The sequence below is a fragment of the Brienomyrus brachyistius genome, chromosome 4 (assembly GCF_023856365.1).
Source record: "Brienomyrus brachyistius isolate T26 chromosome 4, BBRACH_0.4, whole genome shotgun sequence".
In the NCBI taxonomy this organism is placed as follows: domain Eukaryota; kingdom Metazoa; phylum Chordata; class Actinopteri; order Osteoglossiformes; family Mormyridae; genus Brienomyrus; species Brienomyrus brachyistius.
In genome coordinates this window covers 6,520,002-6,543,955 of record NC_064536.1, presented here as the reverse complement: position 1 = coordinate 6,543,955, position 23,954 = coordinate 6,520,002, and the positions used below count along the sequence as shown (strand labels likewise).

At 45.8% G+C, this 23,954-nt stretch overlaps 1 protein-coding gene across 1 annotated transcript in view; it reads left to right on the top strand.

Moving 5' to 3' along the window:
- Positions 1-20,364: 20,364 nt before the first annotated feature.
- LOC125739850 (histone-lysine N-methyltransferase 2C-like) overlaps positions 20,365-23,954 on the top strand; it is a 67,741-nt gene continuing 64,151 nt past the window's right edge. The window contains 2 exon segments of the mRNA XM_049010369.1: positions 20,365-20,472; positions 20,474-20,529. Of these exon segments, the coding sequence (XP_048866326.1) occupies positions 20,365-20,472; positions 20,474-20,529 (164 nt within the window).

Sequence of the window (23,954 nt, the reverse complement as noted above, 5' to 3'; positions counted from 1 at the left end):
GGTCTCAAACAAGGCAAAGAAGGTGACGTCATGATCAACCCCAAACTGCGATCTCAGTGTTACGTGGAACCAGGGATGCTGTTATGTCTGTTTTAGCAGGGCTTTAGCTGTCTTAAAATGTTTCTTAGCCCCCAAAATAAATGTGTATTTTTTGGCTGAAGTCATCCATCCATTCATCCATTTTCCAAACTGCTTATTGCAGTTGGGTGCTGCTGGGTCGTGGGGGGTCTGGAGCCTATACTGGAAGCAATGAGCATGAGGCAGGGAACAACCCAGGATGCGGGGCCAGCCCATCGCAGGGCACACTCACACACCATGCACTCACACATGCACTCCTACAGGCAATTCATGAATCCATCCATCCATCCATTTTCCAAACCGCTTATCCTACTGGGTCGCGGGGGGATCCGGAGCCTATCCCGGAAGCAATGGGCACGAGGCAAGGAACAACCCAGGATGGGGCTCCAGCCCATCACAGGGCACACTCACACACCAATGACTCACACATGCACACCTATGGGCAATTTAGTAACTCCAATTAGCCTCAGCATGTTTTTGGACTGTGGGGGGGAAACTGTATCACCCGGAGGAAACCCAACGACGAATTGGGGAGAACATGCAAACTCCGCACACATAAATAGCTTTTTATATTATATATGTTTGCTATCCCCCCCCCAGGAAAGACTCATCTCCCACCCATTCATCTCTAGCCATGCCCCTACGTGGCCCCTAACTCTCTACCATTTCAAAGTCTCCTTCTTCACTGAGCATTTTTCTGTGGGATTTTAATAGTTTGATCACACGTTGGTTCCCGGAACGTACTAGATGGATAAAATCTACATGCAAGGCAGGCTTGACCTTTCATCTTGGATGCTCTTGTCACAAACACACATCCACAGACATCTCCCCGGGTTTCCTCAGAACCGGTTGGCTGAACGTTGGTCTCCGGCTCTGAGGACCTGCCACAGTCATTGTGGATGGTGACGGATTTCCAGCATGGCCCCATCCTGGGTGAATTCCACACTGCGCTCCCCACATTCTAAGCTCTAGGAAATATTTTCCTGTGACTATAAATAGCTTCCAATTAATCCTGGCCGGGGGCAAAAAGGAATGATACATGTAATAGTTTCTTATTGAAAAAAAGATCCACGTATATCTAATTGTACTTTTCCATAAGGTGTTTAAAAAAGAAAATTTGGTTGAGGTCACTCTGGAGGAGTCTGCTCCCCACAACGGAGCTCACTGTGTCTGTTCATCCATCCATCCATCCATCTTCTATATCCATTACAGTCTTTCTTAGGTACTTATAACTCAATTTAGCTATAAAAATTAATTGTGCCTTGGAGACGTGTCCTTGTAAATTCAAAGCCATTTTATCCACATATCATTTAAAGAGGCTTTCATTCCACATTTTCTGCGGATCAGTCATTGAATCGCCTCCATAGGGCCTGGCAGAGGGTCAGCACTCACTGGGGCTGCAACCCACAGCCCCCTGCTGGTCCGATGCTGTTTTGCAAGGCTTCTGCAGGAAGTCGTTTTGCTGCTGGGTCTCTGAGGTCATTCTCTGAGGGGTGTGAGTGTTAAGGCAGGAGTGTGCCACCTGCCCACTGCCCCCTGTGGGTTTTTCCTTGTTTGGAGACCACGAGCCCCTGCCTCTGCTCCAGATGCATCATGGAACATCACTGTTTCCCAGTCACACACCTTCAAAGGCATATGACACTGTTCTATCAATGCACATGATGCTGCTCCATCTATACTTATATTGCTCCTCCACCAATAATATGACGTTGCTACATTTATGTATATAATGTTGCTCCAGCTTTGCATGTGAGGCTGCACCATCTATATGTGAGGCTGCACCATCTATATGTGACACTGCTCCATCTATGCATGTGACGCTGCTCCTTTCTGTACATAACATGCTGCTCCATCTATGCATGTGACGCTGCTCCTTTCCGTACATAACATGCTGCTCCATCAATCCAGGTGGTGCTGCTCCATCTATACAAATGACAGTGCTCTGTCTATATGCATGATGCTGCACCATCTATGCATGTCACACTATACTCTATACTCACAACGCTGCTCCATCTATATTTATGCCACTGCTCCGAATATATGCATGACGCCGCTACATCTATGTCTGTGACACTGCTCCATTTATGAGCATGACGTTGCTCTCTCTATATACTCTGCTCCATCCGTGTGTATGATGCTGCTCAATATATGTATGTATGATGCTGCTCCAAGTAAATGTATGATGCTGATCTGATTTTATGTATGCATGATGCTGCTCCATCTGTACATATCAGGATCAGCACCCATCTGTCCGAGCCTTTCGTGTTTCTTCCCGTTTGGCCAGCAGATGTCGCTGGCTATCCCGTCCTCCCTGTGTTCTCTAAGTCTTTAGTGTTTCCCCTGCTCCCTGGACTGCCGCATGGCTCTATGGGCTGAGCGTGAGGCTACCAAACCCTGTAGTCTTGCGTTTGATTCCAGCCACCTCTGTTTTTGTCTTTAGTAGATTTTGTTCCCTAGTGTTTCTGTTTATATTAGTTGTTCTGCGAACTGAGTTTTGTGGTTTGCATTTTGTTTTGGGTTTTGCTAGGTGCCCGTCTTCGTGATTATGTAATAGTTGCCTTTGGTATATTCTGTTTCTTAATTTCCCTGTTAGTTTCTGAGTTCCTTGATTTAATTATTCATTTCACCAGTTGCCCGTTTTTGCCAGCCCTTGTTAATTGTTCTCACTTGTCCTGTGCTATTCACGTTATACACAAAGTCTAAGTTCCTGATCCTGCTCTGTTCCGCGTGGAGTCATTGACAGTATTCTTGTTGACTGTAGTTTTGCTAGTTTTGATTCCCTGCCTGTTCTCTGTGTAACTAGTTTCCCTTTGTAGATTATTGTGTTCTGTTAGTTACTTTGTACCTCTTTTTAGTTTTGAGTCCTTCTGGTCTATTTGTAGTGTTCCCACTGTTTACTGTTTCTGTTAATAAGCCCCCATGTTCCCATGGACCGTTCACCTTCTTTCCTGCCTGTACTATGCCATACCCTTGTGACAGGAACTGTTGAGTTCCTGACATATAAGTATGACACTGCTCCATCCTATTCATATGATGCTGTTCTCCTGCCCTGATCGCCCGCTCCCCCTGTGTGCCACGCCCCCTCGTTAACCACTTGTGAAATCTCCGGGTTACCAGCTGTGTCTAGTCTTCTTTACTTGAGTCCATGTATTTAAATGCTTCCCAGTTAGTCTTTCCCCAGTCCTGTCATTAACGTCTCGACCTCGCTAGTGTTTGCCGTGCTCCTGATTGTGGCATCCCTTCAATAAACTCCCGAGTTTTACCTGCTCCATAGATGGCACTGCTACATCTATGTCTGTGAGACTGCTCCATTTATGTACATGACATTGCTCTTTCTATGCATGACGCTGCTCCATTTATGTACATGACATTGCTCTTTCTATGCATGACACTGCTCCATTTATGTACATGACATTGCTCTCTCTATGCATGACGCTGCTCCATTTATGTACATGACATTGCTCTCTCTATGCATGACGCTGCTCCATTTATGTACATGACATTGCTCTCTCTATGCATGACGCTGCTCCATTTATGTACATGACATTGCTCTCTCTATGCATGACGCTGCTCCATTTATGTACATGACATTGCTCTCTCTATGCATGACGCTGCTCCATTTATGTACATGACATTGCTCTCTCTATGCATGACGCTGCTCCATTTATGTACATGACATTGCTCTCTCTATGCATGACGCTGCTCCATTTATGTACATGACATTGCTCTCTCTATGCATGACGCTGCTCCATTTATGTACATGACATTGCTCTCTCTATGCATGACGCTGCTCCATTTATGTACATGACATTGCTCTCTCTATGCATGACGCTGCTCCATTTATGTACATGACATTGCTCTCTCTATGCATGACGCTGCTCCATTTATGTACATGTCATTGCTCTCTCTATGCATGACGCTGCTCCATTTATGTGTACGACAGTGCTCCATCTAAACCTATGTTGCTGCTCCATCTATGGATGTACCACTGCTCCATCTATGTGTGTGGCGGTGCTCTATATATGTGTATGGTGCCGCTCCATCTCTGCTTATTACACTGCTCCATCTACACTAGTGACCAAAATTGTGGATTCGCTTCTCATTTTTTGTGATTTGTTTTTTTAATTGTGTATTGTATGATATTTGTAATCAGTCTTTAAGATTTCATGCTTATGAATATCACTGGCAATATTTGTGTGTGTTACGACGCTGGGTAGCGCACAGGCAGGTAAGCCGGCAAAGAGCAGGCGAAATCGGGAAAACGGGAATTTATTCACGGGAGCAAAGCGGGAAGAAGCACGAACATCGACTAACATCAATGACAGACAATCAACTCAGGCAAGACATGGACTCAAATAGACAGGACTGGGCGAAAATAAGTGGACGCGGCTGGGTACGATAGGGGAAGCGCACGTGGATTATCAGGGGGGCGTGGCACACACGAGGATCGGACGAGCTGGGCGTGACAGTGTGGTAATTTTAAAAGGGTAAAACCAAAAATGCTGGGTGTTTCAACAATTTTGGCTATTATGATGCTGCTCCACCTATATGTATGATGCTACTTCATATATATGTGTGTGATACTGCAGCATATATTCGTATGACGCTGCCCCATCTATGCTTATGCTACCTTTGTTACCTTTTTTTATTTTTTCTTTTCTACCTTCTGATTTGATTGCTATAATTACCTTGGTGTAGATCTGCTCTCCACCATGACAAACAGTCTTCTGTATTGCGTGAGATGTTCAGGATTTAGGTTTCCACTATGAGTGTAAATGAATCTGTTTTAATTACCCTGCCCTCGTTTGCATTTCCATTGATGTCTTCACATTCCCAGACATGAACCTGGTTGAAAGCGAGATGTGAACATGAGCCAATCCAGTCTCTACCTCCCTCATGTCTGTGCCATCTGCCACCCCCCCCCCCCCACACCCATTTACCCATCAACCCCCACTTCATTGAAGAACCCAGGAACAATTCTGGGCTTGGACTACAACGCAGATGCGCGTCCTGTGTTTTGATACAAGGTTAAGCGGTATGTAACATGCTTGGCTAGGCTGCTGTGTAGAGCTCCCCCTTTTATCTTCTTCCCGTTGAATTGCAAGCGGTTTTGACTTCATGCTCCTGACTGTCGCCAAAGCCTTTGAAGGTATTGTTTCACATTTGTTGAAACATCAGTGAGTGATGCAGCCCTACGGTCAAGGAGAGAAGGTGTCTACATGTCTGTGTGTGGCCCCGGCTACATGATACAACTCCAGTCCATCCCGGTTCGGATCGAGGTCTTGGTCTTCACATGTGACCTCATCAAGAAAACATAACAGATCCTATATTCCTATACTTTAAACTAAAAAGAACTATTTTGTTAGAGGTTTTATAGAGAACTATTTTTCCAGTGCCCTGAGAATTCAGGTAAGTATTTTATGAAGTACCTACCCCCCCCCCACCCCCCACCATATTCAAGAATCAGACATCTTCAAAGCCCCAGAAAAACCCAGGACCAGGTTTTAGAAGGTCTAACAGCTTTCAGTTCAGAAGGGAGATTGATTCTCATTCAGCCTGCACATAATTGTAATGGAGCCAGTCTGGACACTTACTTTATTCAATCGTAAAGGGTGTTAAAGTAATTAGGGTTTATGTGAAACCTGCCGTTCGACAGTGAGGTATCATCCTACAGCCACAAAGCTGAAGGGATCATCCAGTCAAATAGTTTCAACAATTAAATGTGGCCTCATTCGTAATTAGAGGATCAATGGTACTTGAGTAAATGCTGCTTAATTAACGGGTTTCCACGTGAATAAAACACTTACGGCGGCAGAAATTGATGACTGGCCCGTTCCTTCCATCTTCATGCGGATGGATGTCAAAGCGTCGGGTTTTACCAGCAAAACCAAGTTTCCTGGAACCTTTTAGAAGACCGTCGTTCCAATTACTGCTCTGCAGAAATGGCCGTAGAGGCAGATAGATTTCAGGAACAAACTTAATGCATATTTTAAATAAAAACCAGACAGAAGAATTCAGTCTTGCTGTTAAATAAGTAACTCAACTGTACATAGATTTCTTTGACCTTTGGGCCTCATTGACAATTAGATGTTTGGTGATACTGGCGTTTTTTTTTTCTTTAGCAAAGTTTGACTAACTAGACTAGAAACCTATGAGGAGACAGGCTACAATAAGATAAGTTGGCAAGTACCGTATCAAATAAACAAGGAAGTATAATAGTAATGGACACTGACTATTAATTTGAAAGTTCACTTCACATTCACAGACGGTAAACTTCCTTTGTGGGTTTTTGTCCAGGAAAAAAAAGCATTTAAATTGTCTGTCAAAAACCGTCAAACTGTCTGTCAAAAACCGTCAAACTGTCTTGCAGCTATTATTTTGCCATTTTCTTGAAAACTGATGCCATAAACATAGAGAAATTTGTTGGGACACATGTTACAGTACAGTAGTTCTCTAATTTCTTTACAGGAAGCTGAGAGTCTGGGCTGACCAGCATCGGCGGGTGTCCTCACCCATAAGCACCTGGGGCATGACCACAACGACCACATGGCATTAAGCCCTAACACCTGCATTTACAAATGCCGTTCCTCCGGATCTCCATGTTTGGACTTCCTCTTCGGGAATAACTCCCGCCAGACCAAAGCTTCCCATCTGTGTCGGGGTGGTGGACAGGTGAAGTCACTGAGCTTCACACATTACCCTCAGTGCTTGCTGTTCACTGAGTTCAGATTCCCCCCAAAATAATGGCCAAAATCCAAGTAGGGGTGCTGAAATGTGGATTTTTTTTTTTTTGCCATTTGCACAAATATCAGTACAGGTGCATTGGAATGCTTATTTTCATATATCCCATTATGCTGTCCTTTGAGACATACACACACGTCTACAGTTAAGAGCAAAGCTTTGGGTTTGAGCACAGTTGTTGGGAATGAGAACAATTCAAAGGCCCCGGAGCAGCGGGAACCCTGAAAGGTTTGGAACATAATTGGATTGGTCTGGGTTTGGGGGCCAGTTTGAGAGGCTATTATGGGGCCTGAAATCTCTAGCAGAACCCTTGGGTCTGAGCACAGACTCAAGCATCTATCCTACACTCAGAGAGGCTTTTTTGGGGGTGAAGAGCCCTGATCAATGCGACTCACACTGGTGACCTTCCAGTCACAGGGGAAGAGGCCTAACCCACTCACCCACATCAAGGCACTCCCCCTGGCTGGTGCAGGCTGGAGGGCAGCTGTGCATTTCGAGAGGACTTCACAAAAGGCACACTAGCCGGATATTATAATCTATTTTTTTTTTTTCAAGGAAAAATTGCTTAGCACAACGGTTCAACAGAAGTTTCCTTCCTGGATCTCGAAATAACTGCAATCCTTAACCTTTCGCATTTCATTCAGCATGGTGGATAAAAGCATGGGTATGTTATGGGTATAGAATGCAAGCAGCATTTTAAATGAAAACACAGGGAAGAAGAAAAACAGAGCTAACCCCCCCCCCCCCCCCCCGGGTGTAACAATGGGACGTTCCTCCATATACGAGAAGACCCACTAAGATATAGGATCTAAGGTCCCAGACAGCAGATCACCTGATCTCTAAGCCTGCTAATTTATCACAGCACCAGCAGTTTCACTGCATTACATTAATATCTCAGGTTGCGGGTATGTGCTGTTAGCCATCATGCCCCCTGCTGGTCTGCCTAGAGCGTCCTCACTTGCATGGCTTTCATCAACATTAGGCAAGTCTCAGTAAATAAGAGATATTGTGAAGGCCATGCGTTCTGAAACTGATGCTGTAGTACAAGAAGTTCGGAATGGACAGTGTGCCCCCTGCTGGCCACCTAATGGAGTGTTTCTCCATTAGGCATAGTCCGTGGGACGCGTTACTGTTAGGTTGAAAGTGCTGGTTAAAGTATATTTTCGTTTTCTTTGCAGATGTCTTTGTTGGTGTTGTTGTGGTTGCTTTTTGACTTCCTTAGCATTTAGTGGACAACACATGTAAAATGGAAGTATTTACTGAGGTTTTAGTATTGAAAAGCATATCTTTCTGTATTTTAGCCAAAACTATAAAAGTCCGAGATATTACATGCCAGATATAAATATAAATATGATTCTCTTTCATTCAGCCTAGCCTATATCTGTTCCTGCATGATAAGAAGTTCACATTAAACCTTGCCTCTATCCCTCTTTTACAATGGCTTCTTGGGAATTCTATTTTCCATTTAATTCACAGATGAACATATACATTTTATACCAAGCACCAAACAGTCCAATGAAAAGTATTAAAGGGGAATTTAAGGAATATGAAGGAGCAAACGACCAAGGGAGCAGGGCACAATTTTTTACTGTAATTAAATATTGATGTCCGTCTGTAATGTAAGATCTACACCCACCGTGAGATTATAATAATGTCTGCTCAGTTCTCCGTTAACGGAAACGGGAGACAGGCTGCCTCTTCACATTGTAATCTGGCTTGTACATTAATTTATCTCGCTGGCTGCTGCATACATCTGTTTCCTGAGTCTTGTTAAGAGGATTTTTATCAAGACCCGTTTGCCCTTTTGGGTTTTACGTACTGATTACAAAGTGATTAATTAAAATTATTCTATTACAGCATATTACCTAGTAGATCATATATAGACTGGGGCGTCATTTTGTTAACGTTTAAACGTCGAACCGGTTTTATGTGCAGAGGAACACTCTTTACTAAAAATATATATATGACACAGTGTTTTCTGGAATCGGAAGCAGCCAGGTTTTCATGTGCTAGCATGGGTGACTAGGAACTTGACATTTGGAGGGAACGTGGAAAAGGGAGTAACGTAAGGAGATTTACTAGAAATTTTGTGGAAAACGAGTGCAGGTAATGGTCAATCCTTTGGATCAATACTTAAAGCTTAAGTTCAAGCTTTCGTTTTAGTTTTCACCTAGAACACTAGGTGTTTTATTTCTTCGTTTAGTTATTCGTTGTGCAGTTTCGAAAGTTCTGTGGGCTAGACAAATGACATATTTCAATGCGATCCATCTTTCGCGTATCTCAGAACGAAATACTTCAAAGACATGATTCATGAAATCTCTAAGAACGCATTAGTCTTAATTAGATTAAATACTTTGCTGAATTCAGTATAGCACAAATAACAGTGTTGACAGCGGTGAACTTAAGTCTTAAGTACAGATACACATCTAATACACGCCGATACATATAAATTAAAACACAACGAGGATGCATTAATGTTAATCGATGCGTTTAGACAGAACGTCTATAATGTATCCATCGACAGTTCTCTAATTCAACCACTAGAGGGCATTCTATGATAACTTAACAGTGCTAAACGTTACACTCACTTTTTTTAGTGAAACGTAATGGGGTTTTTTTTTAATTCAGGTGATACAAATTTTCGATGACACTTTAATTTTACTCCGACTTGTATGTTATATCATAGAAATGTCAACAATAAAATATATGGTCATAACAATAAAATGTTGTAGGCCTACATCTGGATAGAATTATGCCTGAACTGACACACGGTTAAATAAAAATAACTTTGAACCAATTTAAGTTTGATTATACGCATATGTAACGAAATGTACTGTACATCATCAGAAGTACTGCAAAATGATGCATTTAAAGCTCTGTCGTTGGCAGTTTTACCAAGAAAAAACCGGTTCAATGACTTCAAACGGAGTTATTTATTTGAGTTGCCACTGAGGCACGTGCTAATTTAGAAATATCGTGTATTTTTTGTTTACATCTTTATTGATTTATGTTAGATTAAAATGACGTTGCCGGTTTCCTGTACAATAGCAGCACTGCTAAGATTTCCAGACGGTACAAATTTCACCCTCAGCAAATAATCAATACAGAAATCCCCAGAGGCTAATATCTATTGTTTTTTAACGCGTGGTTGCGGGTGCTGCTGAGAGCGCCACCTGCAGGGAGTGAGAAAACACAGAAAAAAGATGGATTAAAACTACAACGCAGAGTGCGGCATGCTTCCCGTATAGAAGTCGCGGCGATTCAAGGATGTAGCTTCACTTAAACTTTTCATACACAAGTTGATCTCCGTGAATAAAACTGGCGTTTATTCTGCTGGGTACACTCTCGGATGACTAGCTTTACATTTCACCAAACTGCAGCCCAAGGATACATAGTGAATATAAATCTCCTTCTACGCTAACCTCTGGATAGTGAGATAACTTGATATCCAGGCGAGAAAATGGCACAAAAATGATACTGATCAGTACCCAGTTATTCATTCTGCTCTCCTTGGTTACACTACTACGTCATACCGCTAACTAGTCGTCCTACAACGAGTAACACGCATTTACTAATCACACATTCGCCAATAACACTTTGACAGATTCCCGTCATACCACTTACTGTCTCCTCGCTGATTAGAGGTCCCAGTCGAGAGTGGGACTGTGACACATGGGAATCGCTGCCGCAGTAAACGTTTATCAAGCCAGACCCCAGCCAATCTAATCATGCGTGACACCTGAAATTTACAAGCTGTGTCCATTCATAACTTCTGCCCAAGCTACAAATCACAGAGCAATCAGAGGCTTTGGACGAAGCTTACGCTTCAGAACTGCTGACGGCGCCCTGCAGCAGAATAAATGTACAGTAAATAACCGTGACAGCCAGATTCCACAAAGAATCCTAAATCACTGGAATCCACTTCCAGCTATGTCCGGATGCTGGCCATAATGTCATATGTTTATATAATGCATTTTAAAAATATTGGAAATATCTTATAGTAAAAACGAATGTGGAAAAAAAATGTTTCAGTCTTAAGGAGATACGCTTTTGTGAAGACCTAACACAGAAGAGTATCTCATAGAAGGTGACTTCCTGGTTTGCAGGCCACACTGGGAGACCAGGCTGAACTACGACACATGAAGGGTGACATTTTTATGATTAACATACATTAACATAAAACTACTGCAATTAGTGGGTGGCATTGTGGCGCAGTGGTTAAGAGGGTTGCCTCCCACCTTTAGGACCAGTGTTTGAGTCTCCTCTATGGTCCTGTGTGTAGAATATGCATGTTCTCCCCATGTAATTCATGGGGTTTCCTCCAGGTACTCGGGTTTCAGTCTAAAAACATGGTGAGGTTAACTGGAGCTGGCAAATCGCCAATAGGTGTGCATGCGTCACTGAATGGTGTGTGAGTGTGCCCTGCGATGGGTTGTTTCCTGCCTTGTACCCAAGCACTCCGAACCCCCCCCCCCCCACCCCCAACAGAGGGGTGTGGCTAACTAGTGGTTTTTGCCGGCCGAGGGGAGGGGGGTCTCCCTCTGTGAATTATTGCGACGGGTGGGAGATTTTCCATGATCGATGGTTATCGAAAAAGGGTGATTGGAACATCAAGCTAATTCCTGGCAGTAAGCATGCACCAACCGAACGCATGATAAATGATCTCAAAAGACACTATATGAGCTCTATGTTACCTTCATAAATTATGGTGTGTCTGAATAATAATAATAATAATAAAGATACATAATAATTCCTAGAGGAATGTCTTAAATAAGGAAGTAAGGATGCAGATTCTGTCTGTTTTATGTCATTTTGCTTAGGGCAGCATCATGACCACATGCGGGCTGGAGTAACCCAAAAGTTTATCACGCTAAGAAGTGGTCTGCTCCCCTCCCATTGTCCTCGGTATTTCTTGTCATGCTGAATGCTCAAGGCTACCAAGGTCTAATGAGGTTTAACTGCTCTCTTATAACTGATAAATATGCAGAATTGCTGGCCTAACTCGTGTTTTCTGAGCAGGATTAAGCTGTGCCGTGTTCGTTAGCTTTATTCGTGCGTCTGTTTTCCTCTCGGAGCAGCTGACTTGGCTATAGTGCATAATCACTGGGCAGCTATGGCGGAAGATCAAAGTTGCGTTTGAAGTCAAGGAATACTATGGTGTCAACAGTGAAACAATAACTTTTGTTGGGTACTGAAGGTGACTGACAAGTACATGATAGAATAAAAGAAAATTTCCATGGACAAATTTAGAATGAGAACAACTACAAAGGCCTAATACATTGTAAAGCAAACAGAACAACAAGCTTGTTTTGGGGTTAGGGTGCCCATTTGGCTTGAATTAAATGTGTGTCTTACCGAAAATGAAATATTTTTATCTTTTCATCTAAAAAAAAAAATCTCATCTTAGCATGGTTTGTAAATCATGGCATCAGACCAGAGAAACATTAAGATATCATTGATGTTTTGGGGGGTGGACAGTGACCTTCCGCCCTTGTTGTTCAGTCTGGAGAATTCTGTTGACTTCAGGGACGGGATACGGTCATTGTGGCACTGGTTCCTGTACCGATCAACCATCATTTACTCAGGTGCCAGTTGCACAGTGGCATAATTGGCAGCAAGCAAATGCAAAGCAATAGATGCACAAAAACTGAACACCCACCGTGTCATAGATGCGGCCCCACTTAACGGATGTTGACTTTCAAGTTGCCTGGCATCAGGCTTGCTATGGATTCATTTAGCTGAGGGTGTAGCTACCTCTCTGTCTGAGACATTTTCACACCATTGTTTAATTCATTACCCAGGGAGAAGTCAGAATAACCTTTCATAATACACACCAATGAAAATCGTTTATTTTTGTTGTTTCCCCGATGCTTTTCTTTTACTTTGTGTACTGTTAGACCACACTAATTAGGCCAACACACCCCTTTGTGTAAAGACACATCGCTTTCAATTGCACAGACGTTGAGCTCTTAAAGGAGCCTATACTGAATACAAAAAAAGAAGACGGAAAATTATACATGCATGATCATTCACATTTCCTGAATATGCTATCAAATTATTTAGATGATGACTTAATTTTCTAAGGTGTCATTTTAAATAAGAGTGTACGTAAAACAATGACACCGTTACACGACTCAATCCGCTCCGCAGACTCCATGTTCGCGTTTAACTTTCTCCACTCGGCTGCTGGTTGAAAAAAAAAGACTCCTCACCTGGAGCGTGCTCCGCTGTATCAATGCGCAGGGTCGGCGAGGCTTTTCATAAAACGTCCGGAGCCTCTAACTCACGCCCGTAGCGATTTTAACGTCATACCGATTAAAAGAAAAATCAAAAAGGGGGGAAATAACCTGACGAAAGCCCGCATCCCCCCTGACGTTTTCCCTTTGCGGTGGTGACACCGAGTCCCGGCGCACAACTTAAAATCTGAAGTGGCGCACTATTTGTCTGAGAAGTGGTCGACGAGCGGTTCTTCGGCCGCTCTTAAACATGGCCGCCGCAGCCGAGCGAAAGCTGCAACTTTAAATTTCGGATTTTAAAAGGGGGAAAGTGGCCCTTTTCTTCGCCGCGGAAACGGGCAGCCTTCAGCGGGATACCCACTCCACAACTAACGGCGTCCATGCGGGGCCCCCACGGCAGCCTATCGGGGGTTTCCCCGCTCGCATACATTGCATAAGGGCTGGAGAAGAAAATAGAATTATATCCATTTTTTCCTCCTTTGAATTGTTATTGCTTTTTTGTGTGTGTCCGGTGACATTTTGACAGGATCATACGGACATGGCTTGTTTTTTTCGCCAAGGATGGAGGATGAGTTCCAAGGGATGTAATGTGGTTTTGTTTGTGAGAAAGGAGAGCGACCGTATGCCTCTCTGTTACTGAAAGGGAAAAGACGCTGATCGCAGTGCTGGATTCTACATGTGTTTTATATATACATATGTATATTTTTTTGCGCAATCGGACAAATTATTGTCGGATTATAACTGTGTGCCTCCGAAACGCATGAACTGCATTTCTCGTTTCCACTAGATCATTCGCACAGGAGAGTAATATATATGTATATTCATATATATGTGTATACACCCCAACCCCCAACACTCAGAAAATACTAAACAAAGTATTATATTTCACATATGACATTAAAGGTCATGAAGGAAATAATCCCAAACTTCTAGGGTTAAAAAGGTAAGTTTTTCTTTTTGTTTGTTTTCTTGAGCATTTCATCCTTTATACCTTCGCCTTGACGTTTTGAGCGTTTCACTGTGGGCTCCCCACGTCAGCGAACAGTTGTTTTTATTCTGATTTCTGCTGTGCATTATTTCTGTATATAAATACATACATATGCACACATGCTGTATGTGCACAGGAAAGACTGATGGCAATAATGGCCACATCTGCGTTTTGCATATATATATATATTTCAAATATTTTCTCATTTGTTCAGGTATTTTCTTAATTATATAACCATTTGTTCACTGTATGATGTAGCTCATAATATTTGTACGCGGCATATGTTGTGGTTTTCTTTCATTTTTTTCTTTCTTTAATAGCCTCCTGTGGTAATTAGTGTCGTGTTCCTCAATGTGAAACTGCTGGTGGTTTTGGCGTATTTCGGTATTACGGGCTCAGGGAGGCAGACTGAAAGAGGTCACTTCTCTGTCCAAGTGGCACTGGGCACGATTCTCTTAACGACAGAAAATGTGTGAATTTAAGGTGTGTGTGTGTGCGTGTAGAAGGGGCCAGACAATGAGTCTGTCAGGTGCTTATATAATGCCAGTGGAAGGAGTGAGGCTCAGGTTTGGGCTCCATCACTTACAGCCCCCACCCCCCCCCCCCCCCCCTCCAGCACACACAGACTCCTGCTTCGTGGGTTTTAAGAGTGAAGATCCGCAGTGTGTGAAGTTTGTGGGTTAGAAACCTATATTGGTTGCTTTGTGAATACTTCAGGGCTCCAGCGGTGCTTCGTAGGGGAGGGTCTAAAACGCTGGGGGGGGGGGGAGTCTGAAAATTATCACCGGCCTCTATGGAGCAACCTCACCCCCCCCCCCCCCAAAGACATTCTAAGGGCTGTTTTCAGAAATTTTGAGTCGGCCAAAATCAGCCTCTTATGTTGGACCTACAGAGCTCTGTCACGAAAACCAGAGCGGCAATAATAATAATAATAATAATAATAATAATCAGTATGCAGATGGATCTCATACGTCTTTAACCTAGCTTTCAGTCACCCAGGTTGACATGATCACCCTCTTGTCTACCATAAATGGCTACCATTTATTTTGCTCTGCCTAATCGTGTAAATGCAATAATTACGATGGCCGCCTCTGTTCCTCATGTCAAGCAGTTTTCTGGTAGCTTCCACTTAAAGATGCCCCAACTGAAGTGAAGAATGTGCCCAAATCTTTGTCCGTTGTCTGGGTTACTCTGCTTCGATCCTGTCGGTAATGGCACTGCGCTGCGGTGCTCAGTCGTCGTGAGAATCACTCCACTGCTGACTGATTTGAACTGACTGCCCTGTCACTCAAGAAGCTGTGCAGCTCTCGTGCTATGGAACAGAGCTACTTTAAGCCCCGTGGTGGAAATCGGGTCATTCTCCAGAACATTACTCTAAGTTGGAGATGCAAATGGGGAGATACTGGTGCGAGAAAGTTCTGGCATCCAGCACTCCTGGAATGGACGGGGGGGTTGTGGGGAGTAGAGGGTTGTGATTAGTTTTCCAGCCATGGGCTTCAAACCCATGACCTTCAGGCCTCAGGTGCAGAGCCCTAAACCCTCCTCCCCTGCTCGCCCACCACGGGAGCAGGGAGATTGGGCCTGACCCTTGTTCATCCATCTAGCAGGAGGAGAGAAATCACATGGAGTCACCCAGCTGACCCGTGGTTTGTCTTAATGAGGGGTCCACAAGTGCTAATGAACATCACTGCCATGTGATGGTAACTAGTTACTGTATGAGGTGAGCAAACACTTGACTCAGGCACTGAAATTGCAGGTCTGGGGCTGACTATTTAAGCACCAGCTCGCTGTAAGAGTGGTTTCGGACTATTTGCAATTCCCACGTGTCCAATAATCACACACAAGCCCCCGTCGAGTGTGCAGAGTGTAAGACTTGGAAAGAAACAATAAGCAATGAACAAGGGTGAGGATAAAATTATTAGCACTACTGGGGGGGGGGGGGGTTCCAAAGCATAAAGGACTGATCACACCCCCTAGCAGCAGTTAAAGAGGGCTTCATCTAAGGTTAAATTGAAACATTTTCAGGAATGTGTATTAGCGGCGTCGCTTTAATTTATCTGGCTGTCGTTAGCGCTGTGATGAGCCTCCGAAAGGCCACGTGTGTGGGCCGGGACAGTCCGTCCCAGGCAGTGCCAGGTGAAAGGGATCCCCTGCCAGAGTCCTTCAGCCTGTACCGTGGAGGTGTGGGCGTCTGTCCAGTCGCCCCCTTTAGCTCGCGACGGCCAGCTAAGGTTACCGTAAACAGGCTGTCCGAACGCGGTCCCTTTTTGAGGACCAGCTGTGCTGCCTTCGTGTTGCTCATGTCTTGTGACGCCGGGGACACTCAGACCGAGATGGTTAATGTGTTATATAAGGCCCTTCTCCCCGCGATGTTCCTCACCCCCTGCTGTCATTCCTGTCTCTGCACCACTTTTCAGGGCAACTGCTCTGCTCGAATGAGAACGTGATCTTAACGATCGTTTTTTTTTTTTTTTTTTTTTTTTGCGTTTAAAAACACGTTAGCGTGTTAGCTTTGGTTTTCAGTCTGGCCTTGCGGAGTTCCGTCCTTAGTTTAAGTGCGGGAAAGGATTAATGTGATCAGGTTTATGCGCATATGAAGCACATTTCCCTGTAAGGTCGCTTTAAGGTATGCGCAGTGCACATGTGATGTGTTATTACGTGGTAGCGTTTTAGTTTCGATGTGATGCAGCATCGCGAAGAGCTGACGTCAGATCTGGGTCCTGTGTGGGGGGGTGCGAAAGCCAGTCCTGTGCCGGCGTATGTCCCGATGCGGGTCTGATGGCAATGAGGGATGGGGAATAAGCTGCAGAAGATCTTGTGCGGCAAATGGTATCAGAGGCCACTGAAATGAAAACAAAGGAATGAACAGGACAAAAGAGGGGAGAGGATGCGACCAACAGCCCGTGGACTGTGGGCAGGGTGTGGGTGGGTGTGAGTGTATGTGTGGGGTGGGGTTAGAGGCCTTGCTGAAGTCCCTCTGCTGACCATGGGATATGAACCCATGTTTAATGTTCACACCAGTGTCGCATGTGTCCGGTAGCTGGTTAAACAAACAGGAACCTGCCGCCCACTGCAGACCGCTGCAGTCACCGAGACTGTAGTCTGCTTACGTAACTGAGCCGCTCTTGTGAAGCATCTCTTTGTGATTACCGCTGCATGGTTGGTGTGGTGCTGGAACCAGCAGCATTCTGGCTCTTGTTCCACAGCCTCTCCCATTGTGCTGCCTCTTCAGAAGGCTCTGAATCCCACTGGCCGGTTTAATGAAGGCAGCCTGATAATTAGGTTAACGGTTTAATCACCCGGAGTGGGGTTCAAGCCCACACAGACAGGCAGCCACAGGCCCCCCAGTTCACTGGGACCATCCTGGTGATGTGTTTAAGTGTTAAAACAATTAGGAGATGCCTTACGGCTATTTATGTGGATAATAATGTTACTCTGAATACCATCGTTTTTTATTTCCTTGAAGTAATTTGTTCAGTGCCTTGGGCCGAACAGCGGGGTTCATCCAGAGTTTTGAGCTAGAAACCTTTTTAACGCGAAACCCAGGGCTGTTATCTATAAACGGCGGGTTGCCGGGAGTATTGCGGTAGATCACGAGCGCTCGGAGGTTCCCGCAAACTTCAGCGGGTCTGACCGTAATGCGACAGAATTCGCCGCGTTTTTAAAACTCGTGTGACCATTAAAAGCCTCTAAATAGACCCATCGTTACACATGGCACAGTGTAACAGCCATATTTCACATGTATAATGTATTTATATTAATAATTAAAATGCTGGGAGTGAAGATTCAGAAGTAAGAGAAATCTTTGAAATGGTGTGACAGCATTATTAGGTAAACAAATTAGTCCTATAATTAAATTTGGAAATGGGTTACATGCATGACAGGTTAATCATTATAGAGTTATCTCTGGTTCCCTTCGACATGAGTAATTAACAGTGTGATGTCGCCATAGTTAACGTGTAGCGTAATGTAACGTTTTTAAGGACAGGACCGCCTACCTCGTGCCCATAATTCCCTAGGGTCTCCTCCGCAGAAGTGCGTCACAAGGGCGCTATAGAACGCTATAGAAACCAAGCTAATTTTAACTGTTACTGCAGGGATGGATACGGCATCCCGGCTTAGCACATTAGGCTACTTTTTGTAACATGTAGCACTCGCGGTGAATGGAAATGTGCTTTTGTTTTTTTTTTTTTTCGTTACAGAGGCACGCTTTCAGAAATCACAGCGAGGCACTTTAATTACTGGCCATGTGATGCCGATTCCAGAAGGGAAATCTAGGGGTGTCTCTTTATTGGGGACCTCGTACGTGCCAGGCCATTTTGTGATTTTAATCACGGTCTTTCCTGTCGTGAAATGTTCCTCACGTACACCCTGAGTAGCCGAAGCTGCCATGCAGGCCTCTGTCTCCATCGGCGTCACCAGCCTCCAGCATCTCCCAGTCTGGCTCTGCTATGAAACGGCGCTATACTGTAACTACACTCCGGTGACAGGGTGTGATCGATGGCGTTCGGTACCAGCCACAAAATGCCTCGGCCTGAATTTTTAAGGAGCCTTTCGGTACCCACTGGTCTCAGACGATTTCTGCGTTCTCTCCCTGTTCTGGTGTCCTGCTGATGTTCTTGTAGTACGTTCTGGCTGAAGCGTGTCGAGGGGGGAAGCACAGGAGTCGTACGCAAAAGCCCGATAATTTGTGGGACTGCATCTGTGGTGTCAAGCATCTTTTAGACATTTAGATGAGTAATCTATCGATCTCGTTAATGTAATTCCAGTTTAAGCACTGACCTGGCAATTATGCTTATTTACGCATCCGCCGACTGATGGCTGCCGTTGGCACGTCGTCTGTTTCTTGAATGCATTTGGAAATTGCAAGAAATGGTGTCAGAGATTTATTCAGGGTGCCGTGTTAGTCTCATAAGACCTTTTTGGGGGGGGGGTGGGGCGATCAGTTCTGATATTTTCAGTATTTGCTTCATATGTGCAATATAGAATGTATATCTCCAGGTATGGTCACCCACGTTCTCCATTTCCTGCTGAAACTGTATTATAAAATACAGTTTGGCATATCCACCCTCTGGATTCCACCCCCCCCCCCCCCCACGATTGGTCCGACCCGGCCTGTAAATGCCAAAGCCTCCATTCACTCACATAATTGGCCGTGGAATAACACCCCTGCACCTGACATTATATGAAGAAGCGTTTTTTTTTTGGTCAAACTAAAAGGCGTATGGAATGTTTTCCGTGGACCTCCAGGACAGCAGGGGGCTCCCTTCTGATGTGCCACAGACTAGCGGCCAGCCTTTTTTCCACAGAGGGATCATTTTAAACAAAACACAGCAGCTTGCTCATGGAGAGCCAGCGGGGGAGGGGTGAGCACGCTCTGTCCTGGCGGGGCTCCCGTGACGATTTCCTCTATACAGCTGCTCATTACTCACAAGAAAGGCAGGCCCAGCCCACCCCCGGGCCTGGGCGTGGGCTGTCGGGGGAGGTGGGATGAAGACTCAAGTAGGGTGCAATTTGTGGACTACTTCCAGGGGGTGCCAGGGCAACGAGCAGAGCAGACCGTGTCGTCAGCTCCGGTATCCTGTAACAAGCAAGCATTCTTTCCTTTTTTTAATCAATGATAATGGATAATCATTTTCAGTCAGCGTTGCATGAATGGCGCAGTAGCCTCACCTTAAATGAATAGTACGTGCTGCAGTTTGCCGCTGATGCTGAACATCCACCCCATTTACCAGCATGTGTTCCTGACCTAACGAGCCAGTCAGGCCTAATTCGCAGAGAGGCTGATGAGGAGGGCTCTATGCGGCGTGACTGTATGGCGATGGCGGTGTACTGAGCCCTCAGCCCGTAAACCTCGCCTCGAAGCCCACCTTCTTTGTGTTATGGATTTCACAGGCTCTGCAGTCGGCGTTAGTCTTCTGCTTAATTGTTTCTGCGTCCTGGAGAACGTGGATCGCTCTGTTCTCTAAACAAGTCTACGTTATTGATGGGGAACACCAGTGAGGTCTTTCTGCAGAGACCGCCGTGGTCTTTACGGCGCTGTGAGTTTGTACATGTGGTGCCCCTGTGTGAAATCAGTTCTGCGTCTCCTGTAAGTCTGTGTGGGGCGGGTCCTGTTTTGTTGGGGGGGGGGGGGGACAGGCTGGGAGAGGTCAGCGTTAACGGTCTGATTTGTGTGTGTGTTGAGTCGGAGCGTATGTGCCCCAAGGGCTGATGGGAATTTCTCTTGCTGTTCCCTCCCTCCTTCCCTATTCACTCCCCCTACTTCCCCCCCCCCCCCCCCCCCCCCACTTTCCTCCTCCTCTGTCACTGCTCCACAGAATGTCATCAGAGGACAAGAGTCTTGAGGCCTCTGAGCACGGACCATCGCCGCCGCCAGCTGGCGGGGGGGCCACCCCCGCTGGCAGCCCCGCCCCCTCAGACAAGCGCCCCCCGCGGCCGGCCTCGCAAGGATGCTGTCGCCGCCCCACCCAAGCCCCGAAAGAAGTATGGTTAACCCTTTCCCGTCCGGGACCCTTATCCATGTGTCGGGAGGAGGAGGCGGGGGTGGTCACAGTTAGTTTTAAATGTGAGAAATGTTTCCTGAATGTTCCGCATTTAAAGCTTCAGAGTCACAGATCTACGCCGGTCCGTTTGGTCTTCATCTTGTTGATTCCTGTGGGCCGGTAGAGTTGATGAGATGCTGGGGGTTCGCACCTGTCGTCACGTGGTCTAAAAGGCCCCAGCCTGCATTCTCCTTAGCGGCGTCTTTACATGATGCTTTTTGTCCCTGTGATTCCGTTCTGTCGACCCGGAGAGCTTGGAAATTTGGTCTGGGTTATATCTGACGAGGGTGTAGGCCCGAGTGACAGGAGCGGGCCGACGGCGTCCTGCCTCGGGGCGTTTCAGCGTGTTCAGCGCAGTGTCTTCACCATAACACCCCCCCCCCCCCACCCCCGGCCAAACGCCAATCCATCACATTCTGTTAAATCAGCCCCCGTTTATTAAGCACATGAATAATTCAACCTGCACGCATTTACTGCTGTCAGGGGCCTCAGGGGCTACCGCCGCCCCCCCCAATCTGCAGCCTTCCTGTCACGACAGGAAGTGGGGTGGGGATCGGTCAGGTGGCAAACTAGTTGACAGATGTGGGGGCGGGTTGGGCTCAGGGTAGATGCTACTGCATGTGACCTAAACTACATGTGTTCGTGTTAAGGGTTAGGGTGAGAGCGTGCAGGGAGTACGGTGTGAATTCTAAAATATTTGTTTGCTTCTGTATAGCTGCTCGGCAGAATAAAGAGAGTGCACATCTCCCTCCCATCCTGTGGGGGGCGCTATGATGACATTATTGGTTCCGCCTCGAACGCATGCCTCTCTTGCTCTGCCCGACCCGGCGAGGCACGGGAGCCGAACACGAGAAATGCGCGGCGTGAAATTGATATCGTATCACGCCCCCGCAGCTTGTTTTCGTCACGTGCGCTGCGGCAACCACGACGAGATCAGGGGGCTTGATATCAGACAGGTGGAAATGTAATCGCCTCGCCCCGGTATCGCTGCGTGACCCCGGCACACGCATTACAGATGTGTGTCTCCAAGCTGCCGATAAGGGCCGAAGGCGGGAAATGATTGGACGTCAAGTTAGATGAGGGCAGGGGTGCCACCACACGTCGTATCATTTTCGGTGGCTGAGTGACAGCGTTATGAGGTATGAGCACTGGGTTGAGGCACCTGGAGCTCAACTGACAGCATTCAGCTAAACCCATAGATTGGTTCTTTGTTCTACATGGTTTTGGTTCTCCATAATGTAACTTCATTACTGTCCGATTAATTGTTCTAACTGGTTCTAACCCCTCTGTAACTGGTTCTAACCCCTCTAGGGTTTGACCGTGTGCCCATAAACTCCTGGTAAATGATTGGTCAAAGACCTGAAATACCACAAAGAGGAGCCAATCAGAGATCCTGTGCTGACCCCTTGGCTGTAGCGTCCAATGAGCTCGTTGACAGGTGTCTTGTTTGACATAATGTGTCTGATTGGATCTTGGATTGCCCCCCCACATCAGCAGCCTGCCCAGGTCACGTGACATTCATGGGTTGCTATACAGGCCTATCCTAGATTTTCTGTGTGAGCCGGTCATGCTGGTACCGTGCGAGAGGGTCGTTCCAGTCCTGTCCTTTGTGCTTCTTTGTCAGTAACACAGCAGGTTCTCCCTCTGTGAAACATGCGGTCCTGTTACTTTCACATGCTTGTGCGTTTTAACCCTAACCTTAAATATCCCATCGTGGACACTAAACACCGGAACGTATTTATGCCTCCATCGTTAATCAGACTGCAGAAACTTCTTGATCAGCTTTTATTGTGTCTCAGGGCAAAATTAAGCAGCAAATTTCACATTGAAACGAGTCAGCGGGTGCTCGTAGTGATGGGTAAACAAGCATTTATGTGTGTGCGTGCGCGCGATACAGAAAGGTTTCTGCGGCATGGAGCAACTCGCACATCACTGCCATGTGTGTAATGCTGAGATGTCTCCCATTGTGACGCATCCCTCCTGGTCACTTTCACAGCACATTCTGCTGTCCACCCCAGCCTCCCTGTCAGTTAGGCTTAATTGGCTCGTTAGAGGGGACGATCCTGCGTGTCGTGTCTGATGGCCGCAAGTACACGTCCTGGCAGGGAAAATGAAAAACATGTTTATGTGAATAATAAAATACCAATATATCATCTAAACTTGGTTCATTTGTCTCTTTCAACTGGTAATTACTTCTTGGATAATTGTTAATAAAAATTTTAGATGCTCTAAATAATTTGTCTCAAGGCGGTAAGTGTGTATTTTTAAAAAAAAATAAAAAATAAAGAGCAGTGAAGTAAAGAATTTTTTCAGTGTGTCGGGACAGCAAAAAGCCTTTTCGTGTCAGCGAGACTCCGGAAATGTCAGATGCGTTTGGTTAGTCCTTCAGCGTCTCGTTTAGGGCTAATTAAGAAGGAAGAGCGCTGGCTGCAAGGAATCGGCAACGCGGGCCAGGAAAATGCAGCTCCGTTTGGTCGCAGGACCCGTGTGAGACTGACTAAAAATACTTATAGAACATGAATATATTATTTTGGCGCAGTACATTTAACAGGGCCGAATCCCAAACTATAGGCTGCCAAGTGAAGCGGGGAGCGAGGGAGTGAAGTGCATGCTGGGAGCCCGGCGCTGCGAAGAGGGGGGCGTGCCCTCCAGCGGCCGGCCGCTCCGTGCCAGGATTTCCCTTTTGCTCTCTGAGCTGGAACTACTTACCAAAGAGCTTTTTTTTTTTTTCCTCCCTCTCCCCCACTGTAGGGGGATCATGAAGCTAAGTTATAATGTACATGGCTGAGGGGGGGTTGGGTTCCTAGCAGCCTTTTAGGTTTTGTTCTGTAAAGAAAGGGCTGCTTTCCTTTTCATTCTGAATGGCAGGACCGCCAGGTTTGTTTGTTTGTTTTTTGTTTGTCGCCTGGTTTGTCTAGTCATTTATGAAACAAAGGGGCTTGCATGAAATATTAATGGAAAGTTTCTGAGATGCAGCAGGAACTTGCGATCGCCTCCTTTGTCGTCGAGGAAGCGCGTTTCCGTCTGTCCTGGACACACACCGCCGCTTTCTTGCCATTTTTCCTGCATCCCCGATACACGATGTGAGGTTTTTTTTCTTTGTTTTCTTTGGTTGATGTCCCCCCCCCCCCCCCCCAACACCTGGACAGTATAGAGGCCTTGAATAGTGCAAACCTTAGTTTGTTTTGTTATCAAAATCCATTCTTTCATCCATACATCCATCCGTCTGCCCTCCCTGCCCGCTTCCTCTCTGCCGTTACGTAGACCGCCTGTATGTTCCCTTTCCGGAATACCCGGCCCCGAAGTCTAGTCACAGTGACTCATAAAGTAGAGACGGATGTCGCAGTCCTGCGGCCCATGCCGACT